Here is a 24078-nt window from a genome sequence, read left to right as displayed (position 1 = left end):
ACAAGGGGGCGAGGGAGCGAGGGGGCGCGAGAGCGGCCTATGCAAAAGCTCCCTACCATTTTTTAGGAAACGTGGGGGAGCGTCAGGGTCTTAAAAATTTATAAATATAAAATATAATTTATTAATTGAGTCCACTATGACAATTTGGTTTGAATTCAAAAGCTACAAAGAATGATCATTGATATGAATATCATTTGACATTATTCAAATTTATAATATCATATAAAATAATAAATTTAAAATTCTAATTCAGCTTGGTCAAATTCTAATTTAGATTTTGGTCAGACAGAGGGAGAGCTTCAGCTTGATAAGGTAGCCACTGAATTCTGTGAAAAGGTAAATGAACAGATGAGGAACACTGCATTGGCAATAGAAGGGGCAACTACAATGGGTTGTCCAGCTGTATTGGATCCAACAGCTAGAAAGTTTGTTATATTATATATAATATAGACAGTACACCATATGTTGAAAGAAGAGTTTTAGTTCCAGGAGAGATGGGAAGATCACATGAAAGAGTTTCTGACAGTTTACTATCAAATGACATTGACTGCAGGATGACCATCTACAAACCAACTTGGGTGACCAACGATGGCATGGATAATTTGTCTACCTTATTAGAGCAATGCCATGCAGTTCAAACTTCAAACTAGCAGTGTATTTCAGGGGTGAAAATAATTTTCAGACCTGAGAATTCAAGCTGAGCAACTGTGCTCTGTATAAATTTTGTAACTGTATAAATTCGTATATAGTGACAGTTCCTGAGATTTCTTGCTGCCCATAGTATTTTGTCATGCTTGCAGTAAACGCATGTTAGTCTATAGTCCACCCAATTATTTCCCACATGACATAGGTGTTGCTTCCATAGTTTGTATGTCAAATGTCATGCAAATTAAAAACACAAACTGAATGTCTCATATTCTTTGCCTGTCACTCCAGTTATCTACCCACTGTAATCCAGCCATCACTTGAGAAAAAAAGGAGAAGTTTTAAAAGGGAAAATTCATGTACGTGCTATATGGTCCAACAAATTTCTATGATACTGACCCTCTAAAATAACGCTCTTTGAAACCAAAAGACAGCACAAGACGTTATCCCCATACAGAACATGAGTAGCTTTGTACCACTTTAGGTCTATTAAATCATAAACTATAAGCAAGGCCATTTTTTTGGGAGTGTGGGGAAACGTTCCCTCAGGGAAGGGAAACGTTTCCCTGGCACGTCCCCCTGAGTTTCCTCCATTTTGGGAGCGTGGGGAAACGTCCCCTACTCGTCCCCAAGTCCCCGGAGCACGGTGGAGCGAGGAAACTAGACCCCTAAGGGGGGGGTGAGTCCCCGTGGAACACTGGTCTCAATGCAACAGAGCCTCCTTGCACATCGACGTACCATATCCCAGATAAGGTAGTATTTGATGTCTATCTGTTGGAGCAATCATAGAATACGGGATTCCTCAACAATCGAACCCCCCCCTGGTTGAAATAGAGGATCACGGTGGTATCTGTCATGTGTACAAACAGCTTGCGGAAGAGCTTCCACAACCAGGCAGCTTCACACAAGATCATACTCGTAGCTATGTATTCGGTTTCAGCGGTTCTTTATAACAACCGACTTTTTCTTCATGCTCATCCATGATATCAAAGTAGAATCCAAAGAGCACCAGCACTCAGAAGTGCTCTTGCGATCCTCCACACTACTTGCTGAGTCAGCGTTCAAATAATCATGCAGCTTCACATTTCCGGCAGTGTATCCCAACCTGATTCTTCATACCTGGGGTTCCTTACTTTCTCTGAAGAGTCGGCCATTTCCTTGATGACCTGCATTGCCTGTCATTCCTCTGATCATTAAAGATGTCCCTGGAATGATTGTTATCATCATCAAGTGATGTGTCGTTGCCATTTGGACACTCCTTCGCATAATGGCCGAACTTATTGCAACCAAGGCATCTGCCTTCCCTTCCACCCTTAGATCCGGACTTCCCATTGAAGTGATTTTTAGGTAGGCTATCAGAAACTTCGCTGCGCCATTCTGATAATGTTCTCTGCATCGACTTCACCCTCGGTGAATTTGAAGAGGCATGAGGAATCCATTGATCCTTTTGTTCTTTCCCAACTGTCTTCGGTGATTGCTCTTTCACTCTTGCTTGGGCTTTGTCTTCACCTCAGCTCTGATACCATGTTAAGTTTAGGTATGTTCTATGCTTAGAGCAATTTATTTCAATTTTCATAGTTAGCTCAATATCTTTCCTAGATTAGCAATCACGTCAACTTTAAAGTAAACTGCAGTTAGAACATAAACATAAATCGCAGAAGACAAGACGACACAAGATGTGGTGCTAGCCAGGGAAAAACCCCAATGTGGGGAAACCCTTGATCAATTCTTCTTATATGTTCTTTAATAGTTCGACAGAGAGAGACAGAAGTCAACACTTTGACTTATCTAGATAAGAGCATAGATCATCTCTAAGAAGATGATACATGAGATCAATTGAAGACATGTTGCTTCAACTGATTCTCCAAGGTGACTCCTTCACCTATCATCGTGTTGCATCTCGTCATCATGCTACATCCATCATCTCAATGCCGGACCTCATGACTGCTGCACCTTATCCTACACTGTTGTCCCATGTGCCATTGTTGGACCATGTTGTCATACAGCATGTCTCATGTGCTTGCAGCACCATACTTGCCACTATTATCCATGTTGTCCATGCTTCACCATACTTGTTGTTGTCCATGCTTGCTGCTGTCCATGTGTCTTTGTTGCCATGTCACAACTGTCCTATTCACTTTTCTGCCATGTCACAGCTGTCCTATTTACTTTGTTGCATTTGCTACCATGTCTGAATTGTCCTATTTATTAGCACTATTGTACTAGTTGCCTTGTTGTCCCATGCATCTATCTATCCGTCCACAAACAGCCCTCAATTCTGCAGCATGCTATTGCTGATTTCTACCAAGGGTTATGTGCATGTACTAGTCCGATTAGGGCACACCAACAAGCCTAACACATAGGGAGAATACCCCTGTTTGCCTCGTTGTCCTTAGAGATGACTGCGGCCTAGTTAGGAGGTCCTTTCTAGGCCTCTTGGCCACCTAAACTTCATCTCCCAACAGCGGCTGTAATAGTCCCTCACTGCGGCCTTATAAACAGAGATATACGCCCCAAAATTATGCATAAAACAATCATGAAACTCACCTCTAGTCTGCGGCCTGATTTGCACGGTAAGACTGCTCCAATGTGTCACCTCAAGCCATCCTTCTTGCCTCCTGCAATGGCTAAGAGCTGCAGCTCTTCTTCTCTAAAATCCGCACCCAAAACAGTCCACAAACTCGAACCTGCCTCAGCCTTCCTTGCTCCAAACTCGCACTATATTTCAGAGCTTGTCTGTACCTTATGATTGTGTTAGGGCATCTTGGGTTAGGGATGCTTTAGGTCTGCGTTAGGGTTGTCTTCCCTCTACGTCTAAGGTTGCCTTCCATCTGCATCTAGGGTTGCCTTTTTTCCTCCAATGTCTAAGGTTTCCACTCCTAGATTTCTCTTCCACTAAAAACCCAAGACAAGTGGAGAGAAATCAAGATAGAAGTATGTGCTTGAAATGACTCTCAAGTCATCTCCTTTGATACTAATACGATGCGCACATGTGGGGTTTATTTGGTTGTTGGCCGACCTTGTCAAATTGTCTTATCACACAAATAAATTCATAACTCCATGAATACTTATCGGAATTGGATGATCTTTAGATCAATCATACACCTCTCGATGAGAGGGATCCAAGAAAAATATCAACTACCATAAATAAGATGACCCACATGGAGTTTGGCCCTAGTTGCCAATTTTAACATTGTTGTTGAAGTTGCCCCCGGAATGATTGTGATCATCATCAAGCTATGTGTCCCTTCTATTTGGACACTCCCTTGCATAGCAGCCAAACTTATTGCAAAAAATGTACATGCCCTTCCTTCCTCCCTTAGATCCAGGGTTTCCATGGAAATGATCTTTAGACCCTGCATTATTTCTCCTTTTGGCATGAGCGGAAAATGCAGTGGGGTTGCTTCTATTAGAAGGCATTTCTTGCTCCACCATTCTTGTTTCTTCTTGAATGCATCTCGACATCAATTCTTCAAACCCTGGAATTCAATCATTGTTGAGGACAGTGGTTCTAAATACCACTCAGGTGGGAGTCCTCCAAGGGTGGTGAGAGTAAGTTCCCTGTCAGGAATGACTTTTCCAATCAAAGTAAATCATTCTTGATCTCATTAATCCTCAAGAATTAGGATTGAATATCCTCATCCTTTCCCTTCTTAATATCCTCAACTTATTCTTGAGAAATAGAATTTGATTAGCATTACTAACCTTGAACATGCCGACCAACCTGTCGTCGGTCTCCTTGGAGGTCTTCAATTCGGAGATGTGGACCACCAGATGCTTGTCAATGGAATCCCTAATAATCTTCTTTGCTTTGACATCAGCCCTATTGTACTTGGTCTTCGCAGCAACCGGTGCATTTGAAGGAGGTTCGGGGATTTTACCCTGCACATAGTCCATTACTTCTTTGTCTTCCAAGGTCAAATCAAGAGACATCTTCCATCCATGATAGTCAGATTTATCATGGAGCTTGTCTTTAGTCGAGAAGTAGGATGAGGAACCCATTGATCCTTTTGTCCTTGTCCAATGTCTTTGGTGATTGCTCTCTCACTCTTGCTTGGCCCTTGACTTCACCTCAGCTTTGATACCATGTTAATTTTAGGCAACAATGGTATGCTCTATGCTTTAGAGCAATTTTACTTCAATTTCTTTATTAGCCCAGTGTCAATATTCAGATCACATCAACATGACAGTAAAATGCAGATAGAACATAAATATAAATAGTAGAAGACAAGCCAAGACAAGAGGACACAAGATGTGGCACCAGCGAAGGACAAACCCCAATGTGGGGAAACCCTTGATCAAATCTTCTTTTAGTCTTCAATAGTTCAACAGAGAGAGAGTACAATTTACAAATCTGATAATTTATAACAACAGTGAAAGGGCCCTAACTAGAAAAGTCAACGCTAGTCAACAGGGCAGATTTTACCCTCAACAAATGAACTTCAGTCAACTTTCGCCTCCAAACAACAAGATAAAACATCCCTCAAAACAATCAAATTCAACCCAATTAAAGTCTGGTCAAACATCCCTCCTGCGGTCAGCCCTAGCTGCACTCAATAGTCAACGTTTAGCCTTGATTTCTGTGCCCAGAAATGCGGCCTGCCCAAACAGAGATAGCCCTCACAAAAATGCAATCAAACGATGTCAACAGTGAACACATGTTAGTCAACGCTTGGTCAAATTGTCCAGAAATTCGGTCTCTTGAAATTTTGGCCTCCTGAAATTTCGCTCTCCTAAAATTTCGGATGTGTGGATAGAGAAAGGCCCAGAAATCCGTACCCAATCAATGAGGAGAGAGAGAGAGTGAGAGAAGTGTTAAGATGTGTCCAAATGAGGCTAAACTCACCTTCTATTTATATGCAACGTTGAGGATGAATAGACGTAACAATCGGACTTCTGAACCTACATAAGTTTGCTGGCCGACCTTGACAATTTGACCATAATCAAAATAAATTCATAACTTCATTTGTACATGTCAGAATCAGATGATCTTTAGATCAATCCTACACCTCTCGAAGAGAGGAATCCAAGAAAAATATCAGCTGTCATAAATAAGGTGACCCATCTGGAGTTTGGCCCTAGTTGCCAATTTTAACAGGTATGGTCACGTTATTCTCTATGGTATGGTCGCACTCTCCTATGGTATTGCCAAGCTATTCACCAGCAGTATGGACGTTATTTTTTGTGGTATAGTTTCCTTACTCTTTGATGGATGATTACACTATTCTTTGTGGTATGGTCACACTCTTCTATGGTATTTTCAAGTTATTCATCAGTGGTATCGACGTTATATTTTGTGGTATAGTTTCTCTACTCTTCGATGGTATGATCACGCAATTCTCTGTGGTATGGATGCACTCTTTTGCGGTATGGTCAAGATGTTATTCCTCTATCCTCTATGGTATGGACACATTTGTTTATGGTATAGATCCTCTGCAATGAGCTTGCAATTTTTAAGTCTTGTATAACCGTTATAATAACGTATGACATAACAATAGTTTACACGATGACATTTTACAGTAAGGACAGTGATCTGCTTATGCAATGATAGTAACGACCTTGATGACAATCACCATAAATAACAGAAACCTTGTTTGGATTACAATGACCTTGACGATGAATGTGTTCGTACGTCTAACAATAGTGTTCTCTACAGAAGGAGTCTATCACTGTAATAGGCTCGAGTATTCTATCTCTATGATCCTAGAAGACCAGTCTCAAAACTGAAGCAAAAGACAAACTCTGTAATGTGAGAATGATACAACATGACAATGCTCTAATACATGACTATAGGGACCTTGCTCTGATCATAGAGGATAACAGTGTTCGCATGGTTGGTTCAATAACCTTGTTTGTATAGCATTTTCTATGATACTTATGTCAAAGACCTTCTATCAGTGACCATTGATTCAGGGACCTTGCTCTTATGATCTCACTCTTGTGATAAATGACAACAAGGATATAGATATTTTATATGGCTTGACAAGGACAATGATAATTGACAGTGATGACTCTTGACATGGGTGACAGATGTGATAATGCCTCTATGACAGATATAATATCGTATATGATTGTGATATGGCAGCAGCTTTCTCTGATTACTGGATGTCGGTTAACAAACGAAGTTGTGAACTGACTCGGGGTGGCCCTAGGAAGCCTTACATGAATAATGTATCTCATTATGGATGTACTTTGTATCTCAACGAAACATTTGGTGAATATCTAATAAAATGAAAATTTGGTGGGTTTTCCCTCTTGTGGGGTTTTGCCCTGGTCTTTGTCCTAAACACTGGTGTCTCTGTTGTGTATGCTTTTCTTCTATTGTTCATTTATGTCCCGCTACAAATGTTGATGTTATTGTTCTTTCTACATAATTGCTAATGATGTTAAGATGTTATGGGGTGTACCGTGTATGTGATATAAATGATGAAAAAAAAATTAAAATGCAATTATCTAGAGCAAAGAACAATCTAGCCCTTAGAAAATGGACATAACAATGGGTTTATGTGGCCACCATCCTATGAATAAAATTATGGGAGTTTCCATTGTCAATTAATACAATCACTTTGCTATGCTTGATATAACCTGTCAACTTCAACGTTTGGAGTGGCAAGAAAATAGTTAAGCCATGGAGAGAGCAGCATCAGCCAAATAGGGCTCAAGAATGTCTTTAACGGATTTGTCTTCTGAGTATTCTTGTGGGAATACATCGATTTGAAATAATTTTTGTTCTTTAAATTTGTGCCCTTTGAAATATTGCTCATCACAATTATAGGAAAGGCAGGGGCATTAGCAATTTTCCATCTCTTTCGGAGATAACTTGTGGATTCTTATGGGTTGTGAGTTGGGGGAGTTGGGTGTAATCACCAAAAGCGGACTAGGGTGATTAGTGAAAAAAGTTCACTTGGTTTGGGCATTGATCACCCTCTCAATTTCTTTAACGTTATCACAAGCTTCCAGCCCTGTCATTGGGCACTACATCATGATGTGTGCACTGATTGCTTCCTTGAGACAACTGATGAAACATTCTTTAAAATGAATCAGATAGGCCCCCTATGTGGATTGCCAATTCTCAAAGGTGGCAATATAATTCATAACTATGCTAGCTTGGAGTAAGTTATTAAGCATCCCAAATAGTGAGTGTCACAATCAAAATGAACATAAAGAAGCTGCACAAACTAAGTCCAAGCAATGTAGCCTCCATAAGTTTCCTTATACCATTGCCACCACTACCAACATTTTGAATCCAAATATAAAACCCCTACTTTTAATTTTTCTAGGTCAACAGGAATGCCATGGAGAGCGAAATAGTGTTCCCTTTGGGTAACCCATGCCAAAGAATTGGAACCATCAAATTTGTTCATGCCAACCTTTGGAAAAAGGTGACATGAATTGTGATCCTAAAAGTGTGGGCAGAGTTAATCCACAAAGAGTGTATAAGTGGCCTGCACTTCATTGACTTGGTTGGACCAATGTTTCAATCTTGTATATGGATATGCAAGTGGACACTTAACACCAGCAACACGTGGCCTTGTCTGACCATTGTGTCACTCGTACCTTTAGTAAAGACTCAATGCCAAAAACTCTGGCTTCAAGAGGTTGGTTCTGAGTAGGTGAGGCCTGGTTTTGGTTCTCTGTGTTGGCCATGATGCGAGTTTAGACCATGACACCACCAAAGATTCTGTCGAAATGCTATTCTGCACTTACATCACCATGATCATTGGCTTGAGAAGACTCTGTTTAGATATAACATGAATCGCTTTATTATCAAGTCCACACAAAAGAGTTACTTGAGAGGTAGATCCAAGCGATCAGCACAATGAAAGGAATCTTTCGAGATAGGTCTCTCGCAATGTTGTCGGCAGAACCCTTTTATTCTTCTTTTTTCATTTTTACACTAAAAAGAGCATTACTCCTTGCTGAACATTACTGTGCTAATAGAATTTCCAAATTCCTTATAGTTGCAATGATGTAGGAATTTCACTCACCAACTGCAAAGACTAGGGCTTGCAAGGTACTAAGGACAGAGGAGTGTCAAGTGCTCTAGCTTTCTAATATAGTGAAGGGTTTCCAACAATAGTTATCAGCCAAATCTTTCATGAACTAACAAGGATAGATCATACCCTTAGCCGTACTACTCAATACCTTGGTATATCTAAAATTAATCCAGGTAAAAACCCTACCCTACTAGCATCAGGAATCACTGAAGCTGATTTTAGCCTCAGAAGCAAAAGGAAAACCTGCTATATGAAAAGTACTATGGCAGAAAGTTGTGTATATTAAAAAGGTACAACTGACATCATATTTTGATAACTCAATAACAGGTAGCAGTATACATCATAAGAAACAGTTTGTAAAATGGCATTCACTACACTTTGTTTTCCTTTTAAACTTTTCCTTAGAAAGAACTGTATTTACTGTCCTGATTTAGGATGATAATACAGTAGGTTTAGTTTAAGAAGAATTTTAAGGGAAGAAGAGAGCTCTGGACTGCGGTTGCGAGGATGAACCATGGTGGAACCCTAGCTAGGGTTTCGGATCAGGGTCCCCGTTTCATGGCGGTTGGCACCTGGAGCTTCACAGAAACGACAGCTCTGACCGCCTGAACACCGACAGCGGTATCGATTTCCACGGGATACCTTTTGTCTTTCTCTGCCGCGGTCCCCTCCCCGTTTACCTTCTGGCACTGACCTCCGTTCTTCCCGCTGGACGGTTCCCGTCTCGTTCACGGACTCAGGCTCTACACTCCGACAGCTACAATGGGCGAAGAGGATATAGTGGATTATGAAGCGGACCCCATGCCCCATCAGGAAATCTGGGCACACACTAGCAGACCGTGCTTAATACCGAGGAGTGTCGCGCTCAGGGTCGAGACAGGTGCTTCTTCGCGGCACCCGCACTTGCCGCTCAAAGGAAAGGAAAAATCCCCTGAGTATACTCTCGCAGACGCTACCCCGCTGGATTGCCCGCCGTTATCTCCTGCTACCCTTCAGATTTTGGGTTCTTGTTTCCAATCCTCGCCATCTCTGGACGCTCCGCTTCAGCTCCACAACAGACCTGACTTCCCTCCGCCCCCGCCTCCTCCGCCCCCTTCTAGCTCCCACTCCCTCTCAGTCTCCTTTATGCCGCAGACCCAACGGCTCCCCCCCCCACTCCTCCCTTCCCTTTCTCCCGGGTACTTCTACCTCGGCTCCCCGTTCCCCTATTCGGTCAGGCTGTTTCACTACGCCGTTGATACCTGCTCGCTCTGCGGGTTCCGCTCAACACAGCTCCTCGGACCCGTGCCGCAGACTTCTGAAGGAGACCCCCTTTGGCAAGCGCTCTGAGAAGGTAAAGAAAGGCAGATGCCTACGTGCTATTGATGCTGATTTCAGTGTTATCTTTGGGCCTGAAGCTCCGCTGCCAGACGTGATGGACGCCTCTCGCAAAGTCCTGGTGGGTCGGGTTCGTGGGCGCACCTACACGGCCGAACGATTAAAGCTCTGGGTGGAGGAGATTTGGGGTTCACTGCTTAAGGATTTACCAGAAGTCATGGTCCTCACCCGGGGCTGGTTTGCTTTGCACTTCAATCGGCCTGACCTCACCCAGTGGATTCTTTCACAATACTGGCACATTGAGCTAGCTCCTGTCATGCTCAAGCGATGGGATCCCTTATTTGATCCGGAAAGAGAACAATTGGGGGCCGGCCCCATCTGGGTTCGTCTTCCAGGACTGCCATGGCAATTCTGGAGCCCGTATGCATTCAAGAGGATTGGGAACACACTCGGCACATACTTGGAGCACGACCGTTCATATGAGAAGACGGGCAATAGGTCCATGGCTCGTATTCTTGTTCACATGGATATCAAACCGGGCCTAGTGGAGAAGATCACTCTGCACCACGGCCATGTTTCCCGGAAACAGCTACTGGATTATGAGGGCGTCCCCTTCCGCTGTCGTAGATGCCATAAAATTGGTCACCTGTATAAGGATTGCCCATTGGTTACAGGGATGACATCGGAGGATCCCAAAGGCCCTCGACAGCAGTCTACAGGGGACCAAAATGCAGGAGATAACATGCCTACTACTGGTGGTCTGGCACATCAGGAGAATTCAACAAAGAAGCCGGGTGTTAGTGCAAATAAGAGCACTCGAAGAAAGGCATTGTCTTCCACAGAGCCGCCGCGTACCCGATCCAAGACTGCAGAGGCTGCACCAAAATCGGCGGAGGTAGCATCTACTCATTCGAGTATTGCTCCAATCCCTATCTGTAATCCTTTATTTTCTGATGAATTGCAATCTTTTATGCACTCTTCCTTTCGGACTCCCTGCACAGATAATGTCTCCCTCCCCTCCATTCTGTGTACTATTGCCCCGCCTCCGCCCACCTTCTCTACTACCCCCCCCTCCTACAATCCTACCTTGGATTGGCCTGCTTCCCCTCCCTCCCCGGTCGCCTCTGGAGCACATCATTACCACCTGCGGTCCCGGGCTCGCACTAATGTTCTGGGACTGGGTTCATCCCCTGGTCGTCACCGCAAGCAAAAGCGTGGTAGACCATCCCAAATCTCTTCAGCTAAGCTTAATGCGGTCGCGGATGTCGCCATGGGCCGACAGGTTACTATTGAACGGGCACTTAGAGCAAATGAGCCCCTGACCTGTGTTTTCCCATGATCTGGCTCTCCTTCAATTGCAGGGAACTAGCCAACCCCAAAAAGCGCCTGGCTCTGAAGCGGCTCATTCATGAATCTAGATGTGACATTATCCTCCTACAGGAGACCCTCTGCACTGCTGAGATGGCGGTGAAAACTCTTCAAGCTATGCTCCCTGGTTGGGTTCTACATGGGTTGGATGCCTGTGGTAGATCTGGTGGGCTTCTTATCGGCATAAACCCTAGAAAAAGTAGACCTATCTCGGCATGGGGGGGCTGTGGATTTCTTGGAATGGATATTATTCTGGGAGAGCTCGACATCCCGATCAGATTTATTAATATCTATGGGCCAAACCAGAATAGGTTAACTTTCTGGCAACATTTCCTGTCTGGTCACCATATCACACAGAATACTATCATTGGGGGCGATTTCAATTTCTCATTGGGGGCTGGGGAAACCTGGGGTCATCAGGCGCAGTATGATCCTCTTGCGGAGCAGATGAGCATGTTACTTGATGCTCACCACCTTGTGGATATCCCTATGAACAAGAAGCTCCCCACTTGGCACAACCAAAGAACTGGTGAGGCTGCTCTTGGAAGGCGACTTGACAGATATATGATGCATGAAGTATTGATTCAGATGTTCCCCTTATACAGACAGTGGGTCGGAACTGGGGGCCTCTCTGATCACCACCCGATTCTCCTTCAGATAAGTGACAACAACCCTAAGCCGCGCTCTCCCTTCAAATTTTTTGCTGGTTACCTCCAAGACCCGGACTATAACAAGCTGGTCACTGACTTCTGGGCATCTCAACCCCCATTGAGAGAGCAGAGGAAAGCGATGGATTTTTGCGCTCGGCTAAAGAAGCTCAAATCTTTGACTGAGATATGGGCAAGAGCAAAACGGGATAGAGATGATCAGTCCCTGAAGTATATGGAAGAACAGATTGCTAATCTGACTGATGAGAGAGGTGCTGGATTTCAATCCGATGCCACAAAAACTCTATTGTGCCAGTTGATGGAGCAAAGATCGAAGATATTGCAAGATAAAGAGGAACTATGGAGACTCAAAAGCAGGGCCATCTGGCTCAAAGCCGGGGACAATAATACAAAGTATTTTCATAATCTTGCAAACGGCAGAAAGGCATCCAATACCATTTGGAAGCTTCCAAAGGAACCAGATGGATGGGCTACAACACACCAACAACTTGCTAGGTTGGGGGTTGAACACTTCAAGAGACTCTTCACGGCCCCAAACAATGTCAATCTGCCTGATATCATCAGACTTGCCGGAAAGTTCCCTTGCTTTGTTGGGCAGGAAAACAGAGAAGATCTTAGCCTACCAGTCTCATCACAAGAGCTAGAAAGTACTCTCAAATGGTTTAAGAAGGATAAGAGTCCAGGGCCTGATGGATGGCCAGTGGAGTTTTACCTGGCCTTCTACGATCAGATGGGAGAGGACTTATTGGCTGTCGTCGAGGAAAGCAGGATCACAGGGCACATTCATCCTCCTATGAACCGGACCTTCATTGCCTTGATACCTAAATCAGATGACCCCACATCCTTTAATGATTTTCGCCCTATTTCCCTCTGTAATTGCCTTTATAAAATTATCGCCAAAATCATAGCTAATCGCATCAAACCTATCCTATCTTCGCATATCTCGGCTGAACAATTTGCCTTCCTCCGTAACCGGCACATCCAAGAGGCCATTGGCACTGCCCAGGAAGCCCTACACTCCATAAAACTGAAGAATCTTAAAGGTATCTCATTAAAGATTGATCTAGCAAAGGCATTTGATAAAGTAAATTGGCTCTATCTCAAGATGATCCTTACACATCTGGGATTCCCTCACCTACTTATAAACTGGATTATGGGATGTGTCTCCTCGGTCTCCTTTGCTATCCTTATCAATGGTGCAGCCTCGGAAAGATTTAATATTAACAGGGGGATCAGGCAAGGATGCCCCCTCTCCCCACTACTCTTTCTCATTGTCATGGAGGGTTTGAGTAGGCTCATAGCGGAAGCTAAAAGGAATGGTGATATTAGCAGCCTCAAAATCACTGAGCAGTTTTCTCTTACCCACTTATTGTTCGTTGATGACATATTAATTTTCCTTAATGGAAGTGTCTGAGACATTATTGCTTTAAATGATATACTGCTGCTCTTTTGTAAAGCCACGGGCATGGAAATAAACAGGGACAAATCCACCAGATCTTTGATGCGTTGCACACAACAGGAATCTCTGCTGGCTGCTCAGCACTTTCCCTTCTCGGAAAGCCAGCTGATGGATGGTATCAAATACCTTGGTTTCAGATTAAGACCGGATGGATATAAAGCGGCTCACTGGACTTGGCTCATAACTAAAATTGAAAAGAGGATTATTGGCTGGCAACACCGTCTACTGTCAAAAGCGGGCAGACTTCTATTAATCAAATCTGTGCTCGAGGCAACACCTGTCTATTGGATGTCGCTTACTTGGATCCCAAAAGGAATTCTACAAAAAATACAACAAATTTGTAATAGATTTCTGTGGAATGGCAACAAAAAGGGCAAGATATTTGCTTGGACCAGATGGGCTCTTGTCTCCATGCCGAAGAGATGGGGAGGATGGGGGATTAAATCTCTGTCAGCTTTTGCACAGGCTCTAACTGCAAAGCAGGGTTGGTCACTTATCAAGATGGACAGCTTATGGGCGGAAGTTGTTCACCACAAATACATTTGGCCTTCCAGCATTACGGAATGGCTTCGCAGACCTACTTGGAACCACTCTGGCATATCCGCAATATGGAGGGCTACTCTAAAAGCTATGCCCCTAATCCGCGATAACCTGCTATGGAAAATAGGGAATGGTGCACAGGTTCGCATTGGTTTAGATCCATGGCCCGGCTCTGGGAATGCTCATCTACTGCCTGAAGGATTAATCCGACATCTCAACAACAGAGGCATCAAATATTTGGCTCAGATCGGAGACCCTCATCGATCAACTATATTTTCACAAGCTTGGGTTACGGATCGGCATTAGCTTCTGCCAGAGGATTGGTCTGCACTTTGGCAAGGTTACATACGGGCCCTCACCGAAACTCACATCAAGTTACAGGAGGAGGAAGATGAAATAATTTGGGCCCCAGCCAAATCTGGTTCATATGCACCAAAGCTCGGTTACTTGAAGATAATCGAAGCAAAGAAACCGGACATTCTTAAAAGCTGGTGGCGGGATGTCTGGCAGCTACAAGCACAGCCCCGTACCAGACTTCATATGTGGAACATCATAGCTGATAAGCTCCCAACAGGTGCCACTCTTAAGAAGCGGGCTTTCTCTGGACCATCTTGGTGCGTCCTCTGCAAAAATGAGGAGGAATCGACGGCCCATCTTTTCCTTCACTGCGAAGTTACAAAGAATATATGGGCTCAAGTCACGCAGGTGCTCAATATTAATACTGTCTGGCAGGGTGTTGATATACTCTCTGCCTGGGATCAATGGTGGATTGCGGTGTCCTCCGAAAAGGCCGGAATCCTTCCGCTGGTGGTTTCCTGGTACATTTGGAACAGCCGAAATGCCATTATTTTTGAGGACTATAAAGTCAACTGGCATCTTCTTCCGCCATCTATCTGCGCGGCCTACACTGAAATCCCTTTTGAGCATAAAACTAATATCCCACGGAACATACAGCCTGAAATCATTAACAAGGAAATGCCCTGGGCTTATTTTGACGGGGCTGCGCCCCTACAAGGATGTGGGGGGGGTATTGTTTTCCATCTAACAGATTCACATTTTTATCACTTGAGAATGGGATTAGGGACTGGCTCTAATAACTTTGTTGAGCTGATCACTTTGAGACATCTCCTCTATTTTGCTCTTACCAAACATTGCAGACAAATTCAAATTTTTGGGGATTCAAAGATTGTTATTGATTGGGCAAACAATATCTCTATTTGTCATGCATATTCTTTGAAACATATCTTGGAAGAAATTGTTTTTCTAAAAACACATTTTGACCAGATCACTGTTTCTCACATCTACAAGGAAAGAAATGCGCTTGCTGACCGGCTCTCGAAAGAAGCGGCGGATCGCCACATAGGAGACTGGCAGATTGAAGAGTACACTCCAGAAGGCATGCACAGTTACTACCACCGCCCATACATCGACGGCCTGCAACAGGGGGATCCCCCCTATACTTAGAAATTTTTTGATCTACATGTTTATATTATTGTATATATCAGCTATGCACTATATCGGCTCTATGTCTATCTTTCACAGCATGAGGATGTTTATGCCTCAGATACCTGTTTTATTTACTGCTACATGAACTCTGTTATTCCGGTACTTTTTGATTTGGATACTGAGCACAGTATCTACCGTTTTTGGACATTACAGGATGTTATTTTGTAAATCCTTTGATCTGTGGATTATACCACATTACAGCATATGCTTCGGCATCAACAACATGTAATCTCTGTTATTATCTTTTTAATAGAAATTACGAACTCTATTTCTTCGGAAAAAAAAGATAATACAGTAACTTTCCTTTTCAAATTGCTAGCAAGGGTATTAAAAAATTCTGATGAAATTTATCTTTCTAATGGTCACCATCACATAGGATATTTTACATGGTAATGGTTTCCAGGTTAATGTACAGTCTGTCTGATGGATTTAAAAAGGTAGGTTTGCTGAATAAATGAAGCTGATGAGATGGTGAACTTATTTCAGATGTTTCAAAATGTCAATGGCATACAATTTCTAACAACATTGCAATTTGAGGCCATACTACACATCATTTTAAAACTCAGAGCTGGTGTATGCCAATGCTGACCATACCTCTAAAGCAAACTGATGATGGGACACATCAATCTTGTTAAACACAAGAAGAAGAGGCAACTGTGTCTTGTAAAGAATACTGCAAGCATAAAGCATATTGCTCATAAAAGTAGACGGACTTGTTGAGCGAGGAGTATCGATCACATAAGCCACCAAAGTGGGAAAGGTAGAAGCAAAAGCTTCTGTAATTATGGCTCCTGAAGCAGACCAAGTAAATATTTCTATCTGCCCTGGTGTATCTACAAGAACGTTGTCAAGATCATCTGCCCTTTTCTCCACCAATCCTATAACCTAATGTCAAAGAAAATAGAAGACCATTTTCAGTGTCAAAACCATAGCATAGAAAATAAATATAACGTACAGTAAACAAAATGAAAGCTTATCACATAGAAAATCAAATAAGCAATCTTTCATCCATGGTCAGAGTTGTGAACAAAATTTAAATATGAGAGACCTCAAAGAAAACATCCAATGACATATTTTGTAGTTCGCATCAAGATTACTAATTCAACTATACAACTAACACTCTGAAGTCATAAATCTACTAAAAATCATTCATCACATCACATCACAGATCTCATTCACATAAACTTACACATTCTCTGGGTTATGTTAAGAGCTTAAAAATCTACATAGAGATCATCCATCATAATACAAAGTTCATTCATAATAATCACATGTTTATGCTAATACCCAGAAACATGATAATTAAAAAACTCTATTAAAGCGATATGGCATCATTAATTATATGGAACAAACATACTAAGACTCATTTCACTAATAATCAGACATCATGGGTGGCAGGTGTGGTGGGGATCATTCTTGATCCCAAGGGAAACATGGAAAGCTCCTTCAAATGGGAACTAGGTAAAGCTTCAAACAATAAAGCAGAGGCATTAGCTCTTTTTCAAGGGTTGAGGTCATCGATGACAGGCATATCAAGAACTTAATTATCATTGGGGGTTCACCCTAATCATCAAACTAATGCTCAGAGCCTCCCCTCCAAGCAATGGCATTCTAATAAGAATAATGAAGTGAATCAAAAAAGAAGTTGCCTGGTTCGAAAGTGTTAAGTTCTAACACGTTCTCAGAATGCTCAACCATCAAACCAATAACAAGGCCACCATTCTGGAATGTCGCAAAGCAATATTAAGAAGAGGGGAGGTCTCTTTCCTTATCCCATAAGTTTTATATCAATCATCATTATTATGAGAACTTGCATGTCAAACATTTGGCATGATATCGCACTTGGGGTGGTCAATTATCTAAGTCGATGACCAAAGCACATTCATTCTACAGTCCCCCCCCCCCACACACAGGCTAAATGTGGGAACAATCTCATCAAGTGCTCCAGGTCTTTATCATTGCTGCAGATTGTTGGGGTAATTTGGGTAAACTTGACTCGGTCAGAGTAAATTTACCATTGGCAGTTTTTGGGCTTTGGGTTTTTGATAACCCATGGTCTTGCCCATGGTATTCTAATGTAATGTAACCTATTTAAAGGCATGAAGACTCCATTGTACTTTGCCTTTGAGCCAAGAATGGTAGATCTATGATTTAACTGGTTTTCCCATAAGGATTTCCAGGGTAAAAAATTATGGTGTCCATGTGATGTTGATGTTATGTGTTTTGATTTATTTGTTTATTGGTCTTGCATTATTGTTTTATTTCCTAACACAGGAGGGCTAATGGCTCTTGGATCGATCTATTGCTTGAGGATTTGTGGCATATTGTTGGTCTGTGGTTCATGATTTTGCTTCATAAGGATTCAAATTGGCGGTTTAGCATCGAAATTTCTCCTTTCTGGTTTATCTCTGTGGATCCCAGGAACCATAATTTGTTGGATTTTTGTGTGCTGACCCCAATCCACAACAAATAGGTGCCTTTGACTTGGGCTCTGATTTGTGTGGTTCTTATTGGCTTGGAAACTCAAGTCTACAGGGTGGCCTCAATGGCTTTCATGATTTAACAATTAGTTTGTCTAGGCTGGATTGTGCTACTCTTCACCAGAGGTTCCAATTTATGTCAAATGTTAGCAACTCAACCTTTGTTTTTGTTCCTATTGGAAAATTGTTAAGTGATCACTGATAACATAATTGTTGGCATAAGTGTGGTGAGGAAACCCTACATAGTCAAAAACGACAAATCAAGGAACTTAAAGCTGAGCATGCAACTCTGTGACGTCTAGTTGCTATTCTAGTAGGAATTAATTCCACGACTCATTCAATTTGTAGATTCTCTATTGGGTCTATAGTGGAGGAGGTTAAAAAATAGGAGAGAGTTCAATAGCAGCAAGGGGATGTGGAAATGTTGAAAGCAGATCAAAATTCCATGACGAATGAAGAGAACCAAGAGGAAGCTTGCAGCCAACGTACCTTTATTCAATCATGTCTAATGTTTTGTAAATATTGCTTTATTTTAGGAGCATTTGTTCGAATATATACATGTTTAAAATCCTCTGCAAAGGATTGTTTTGTTATCATGAATTGTCGGTTTCAATTTGTAGACACATCTCAAATATTCTTTTGGCTAGTCCTACTATTATCATGTTGAACAATGCGGCTGCAACAATTTTCTAATACGAATATACCTGTTCTTGTTAAAATAATAATCGCACCTCATAATGAAAGATAACATATATGGGTACAGCATGTACCCTTTGTGATAACATCAAAAATATATGTTTGCTCAAGTGAGACAATTACAAATGAGGCTTAATCCTCTTTATAAAGAGGTGTTATGGTTATATATGATATGGACACTGACCCAATGGGAACCTTGGGGCGGCCTCTAACACCAGGATGGTCCACAAACAACCACTAATAAGTGACTTTCAAGGGGCAATGGAGTCACAAGTCAAGGTTAGCCAAAATATCCCCAACATCACACTTGAGAATGACTTAGAAACACAAATAGATTTGGGAAAGATGCAGTAACAAAAACTTAGACAAATAAACAATACAATAATCCCCCTTGAATTAATTTTTACTTAATACTTTAATTATTTATTAATATTTTTAACTAACTATTACATAAGTAATCACTGGGGTTCTTGATGCTAAGGCATCAATTATCCTTCCTCCTTAGCAACTTTTAGTCATCCAATCAACTCAAAGACTCCATCCTCCCAAGGAGTAAGGCACCGGCCTACCTTGTTGGTGATCAAATTCACTTTTCATCTATAAATTTTCTCTCTTTTTCTCTTGACCTAATTCGACCCCTTTAAGGCCAAGCATCCAAGCTAGGGCTTGGTGTGAATTTCTAGGGAGGAAGTATTTTCGACATTGAAGAGCATAAACTTCAAGAGGATAATATTTGCCACAAAATCTCTCCTTTTGGTGGGTATCCACTTCAATCTCGTTCATAAATTCATTTTCCCTAGTTGTTTGCCCTAAGGTGAACCCTAGTTTGGTGTTGCTACAACTTAGGGGCTTACTTGAGGGTTTCATGTGCCTTTGTCTTATGGAAAATCATTGTTGGAAATCCCTTCTTCTTGCCTTCACCTTTGGCCATCCTAACACTCAACTTGCTAATCAAGCCCTATGTCTTGTGCCTCATAAATTCAACCTCTCTTGGAAAAGAAATTTGCCTCCATTTGGTGATTGGAACCTTGTAATTAAGTTAAGATTTTCCCTTAGAAGCCTATTGGTCATCATATACCTTTGTACTTAGAATATCCATCATAGGTGACCTCATACTGGGACTCCTCCCATTGGTGAAAGTCCATAAAAAGCAGGGGGTTTTCGTTGTGGTGACATTGGGCCACTACCCCATTTTTGTCTCTTGGTCTAGTAATAGCCCTGAAGGGTACCCCTCTCCAAGGCCTGCTAGATTTTGCAGCAACACACACATCGATTTCAATCTTCCAACACCATGCGTGCATTGTTACAAAGGTTTCATGCCAACTTCCAATCTCGCATGCACACCATTTGACATCCTATGCTTGCCCCTAAAACTAAGAATGCCAACAATTGTAGAAAACTCAATTGTCACCGAAGATCACGTGGAAAACCAACCACTTTTGTAGTAATTAACTCTTATTGCATTTGTATAAAATACTTGTACATACATTTTGTTAGCTCATATAGATCCTTAGTCATCTAGAAAATAGGATTTCGTGTTACATTTCTCCTTAGAACTTTGGCATACATGAATTCTCAATCTTTACATCCTATTCATTATATTGTCAAGTATTTTTCCCCATTTTGATGAAAATGGAAGAGCTTTAGCGTTATATCTCTATTTCAAGTGTGAATGTCTGTGTTTGGATGGCATATCTAGATTTCTCCATGTTCGTGATTGGATTTTTACTAATCTAAATTCTCTCGAGATTGTACTTGTTCTACACACCACGCATCCTAGGCTTGTGATGTGTTTCACTAAAGATAGTCACCATGTGCTTGTACCATTATGACTTAAAACATGTGGGTCACTAGAAAGCCAAGGACAGCTATAGAGTGGTGATGACTAATTATAAAAAGTTTGTGATGATGATAACCCCTTTCCGATCATGTAGGTTAACCAAGAGCTTAAGGGTAGCATGTTCTATTGCTTCAGTAGGGTTCAGTTCACATTAACGACATATCAGTATCTCTTGTATTCATTCCATGGGAAAAAGGCATTAACATTATTACATGAGGGCCACACATACAAAGCAATGAATTGTAATTTATCCATGGGGAGGAAATTACATGTATAGGATAAGCATGCGTTAATGTTGCATTTAGTCACCAACTAACTTCCCTTTAAGCATGCCTTGATCGTAGACATTCCCTTTAATTTTTTAACCTCAAAGAGAGTATTTAGCCAGAAGAAGACCCCCTTTCCTGCTCTCTGTGGGGCCTGTCATTTCTTTGGTTTTCGAAAACTTATTATTTCCATGACACAGGTGCACAAAGCAGGTCAATTTTAACTGCCAAGCACATTTTTTGCTTATTTCAGAATGCCTTTTCTAATAAAAAAATTTCTTATAGCTCATGGGGTTAATCAACCAGTTGTTGCCAATGTTGCTGCACATTTGACCCACGGAGCGAGCGCCCAGTTCAAATATCCATGAGTGAGGCATACAAGTCTATGCCCTTGAGTTTACTAGGATGCCATCGACAAATGTGGGAAATCCCTTGGGTTTGCAGTGCAATCATTATGATAGAAGTTAATTTTATTAGAATAACAATCTTAAATTTTTTATGAACACATTAACATTTCATCATTGATTTCTTTGGACCAAAATCTATGGTACGCTGCGTTTATACAGCACCATGCACCTTGGGAAGATTAAAGAGAAAATAAAGATTTACAGAAAAACATACTCCTGTGTACAGACAATAGTCTAGAAAATCCAAGGAAACTAAAGCCGAAATGTTGATAAAACAAGCAACATATACTTTTGATAAATGGAATACTAAAAAGCATTTTACCTCGTCAAATTTGGTAGCGAATAAGTTCAAAGATGTCAAAATCCCCCCGTTGGGACCGAGGCTAAACTCTTTCATTACTTCCTTGTACTTGACAGTGTCTCGAATGTCGATATTAGCAGCAAAAGGCAGAGTCATCACTGCAGGGTCAAGATTCAAAACATATCCTCGTATTCCTGACGTCTTTGTGTGAGCAATAAGTCGATGCAACAGCGTTGTCTTGCCACTTCCTGCCAATACCAGGAGTATCAATTTCAGTATCGCTTAGACCAAAACCTCCTCTAGGCCCAAATGCCATCCCCAAAATATTCCGTGAAAACATCAAGATATAAGAAATTATAATGACAAATATAAAATTTGGACCTCCATAGTATTCAAATACTTGCCTGCCATTCCAACCACAATGACGACAACCGGCTTCCTTTTGATGTTTGGGTTCCGGTACAAATTGGCTGCTAGCGTGGAAGGCGATGCCGGCGAGGACGTGGATGCCTCTGCATCGTTACTCGCTGTAGTAGGCTTCTTCTGGTTCTCTGCTTCTGACACCATTTCGCTCATTCTGTCTTAGGGTTTAAACTTGCCGCGAAACAAAATTTAACAGACGCAAGGGCACTTACTGTTTTCCTGAACCCAAAATGCAGTTAAGGGTTCTGTGTGCTTAAATTAAAGCACCATTAGGAGCAAACACTTGCCCTGCGTATTGTATTGCAGTGTACCCAGAGGACATGGATGTGAAGCCTAAGAAGTTGAGAAAGAGAACCAAAGTAAGCAACAGCAACTGAGATTTTGTGTAAAGACAAGCCTCGAGAGCAACTTCCTGGAAGCGATGGTAGTTGACAGCGAATTCGTTAGTTTCTTGGAGTACTTCGCCTAGCGCACACTTTAGAATCTCTTCGCCCCGGCTTAATGCAGCAAGCAATAAGGTAAATCTGAAATTTTATATATAGAAATAAATAAATAGAATTAATTTTTTTTCAGAATACATCTGATCCTATAAATAAATAAAATTTATTTATTTTATAAATAAAATAAATAAATAAAATTATTTTATAAATAAATAAAATTATATACATATATTGATCGATATTTCCTTTTGGGGGCGATGGACATTTGGCACTTATGCGGCATTTGCGGACATTTAAAATAAAAATAAAAAATTGCACTATGAGAGTGAAAATTACACTTTATTAGTCAAAACAATGGTTATATTTGGCATTTATGCGGTTTTTTTGGACATTTAAAATAAAAATTAAAAATTTGCCCCATGAGAGTGAAAATTGTACTCCACTGGTCAAAACAATGGTCACATTTGGCACTTATGTGGCCTCCGTGGACGTTTAAAATAAAAATAAAAAAAATTGCACCATGAGGGTGAAAATTGTACCCAATGGACATTTGGCACTTATGCGACCTTTGTGGACATTTAAAATAGAAATAAAAAAAATTGCACCATGAGGTGAAAATTGTACTCCACTAGTCAAAACAATGGTCACAAGGCCAAAACATAGAATAGATAGACTATGGTGTAAATATTGTTTGTCTTTGAGCTTCCACATCAACTCACCACAAGATACATGGGACATGGATAACTGCTTAGCTTTTATACACGAATGTGAGGTATGGGTGAGTAGCAACACTTCAGCAAGAAACTGGACACAAAGGGAGAGACTACAAAAACATGTAATCACAAATAGCCTCAAGATTAAACTAACTATTCCATATGAAAATTGTCTTGGCAGAAGTAGGGGCTTTTCCCATTGAAGCATGAGCTACATTTTGATTATTAAGTTATTTAAGAAAATTAGATAACATGGAGACTCATCCAATGTTTTGGAAGTGATATTGGGGTCAAGTAGGGATGCTCATTATCTCCTACTTTATTTGGGATAATACATTGACAAATTAGAGGAGTGGATAGACAAGTTTGGTGGTGAGGGGGTTTACTTGACCAATTATGTTATAAAGTTGCTTCTTTAAGTTGATGAGCTTATTTTAATGGCAAAAACAACACAAGGTTTGAAGGAACACTTAAAAGCTCTATAATTGTTTTGTCATGAGGTGGCGATGCAGGTGAACATTAGCAAAACTAAGGTCGTGATTTTTATCTTGAAGAGAAAGAAGGTTCACATGGAATTTGTTTTTGAAGGCAACCCCTTGGAGGTGGTTAATGAATATAAGTACCTTGGCCTTGATTTCCACAACTTGGCTAGGAACACATGTAGAGCAAAAAGGATACGAGGATGAAGAACTTATCCACATTGCAAAATAGATGCATAAGAGTTGAGCTATGGGACTGGAAGACTAAAAAGACTCTTTTGGGATTATAGTGGTTTCGATGGTATTATATGGATGTAAAGTATGGAGTAGCAACACTTCAACAAGAAAGTGGAGACAAATAGAGAGACTACAAAACATTTAATCACAAATGACCTCAAGATTAAATTGAGAATGTCTTTGCAAAAGCATAGGCTTTCCCTGTTGAAGCATCGGCGATGTTTCGATTGTTAAGTGCTCTAAGAAGATTAGATAACATGGAGACTCATTGCTGGCCAAAAATGGCAGTTGCGAAG

General features: G+C 41.3%; 1 protein-coding gene across 1 annotated transcript in view; it reads right to left on the bottom strand.

The window, feature by feature from the left end:
* LOC149205771 (GPN-loop GTPase QQT2-like) overlaps window positions 1-22435 on the bottom strand; it is a 66169-nt gene extending 43734 nt beyond the window's left edge. Inside the window, exons 1-3 of the mRNA XM_089395151.1 lie at window positions 21891-22435; window positions 21512-21734; window positions 16095-16385 (exon numbers count right to left, since the gene is read on the bottom strand). Coding sequence (XP_089251277.1) covers window positions 16095-16385; window positions 21512-21734; window positions 21891-22066 — 690 coding nt within the window. The 5' untranslated portion in view covers window positions 22067-22435. The remainder of the gene's footprint in view (window positions 1-16094; window positions 16386-21511; window positions 21735-21890) is intronic.
* Between the last annotated feature and the right edge of the window lie 1643 nt (window positions 22436-24078).

Source organism: Pinus tabuliformis, chromosome 1_2 (genome assembly GCF_031772625.1).
Source record: "Pinus tabuliformis cultivar Carrire ecotype Pingquan chromosome 1_2, CPIR1, whole genome shotgun sequence".
Lineage (NCBI taxonomy): Eukaryota > Viridiplantae > Streptophyta > Pinopsida > Pinales > Pinaceae > Pinus > Pinus tabuliformis.
The sequence above is the reverse complement of the archived record's forward strand: the minus strand, read 5'-3'. Positions and strand labels throughout refer to the sequence as shown.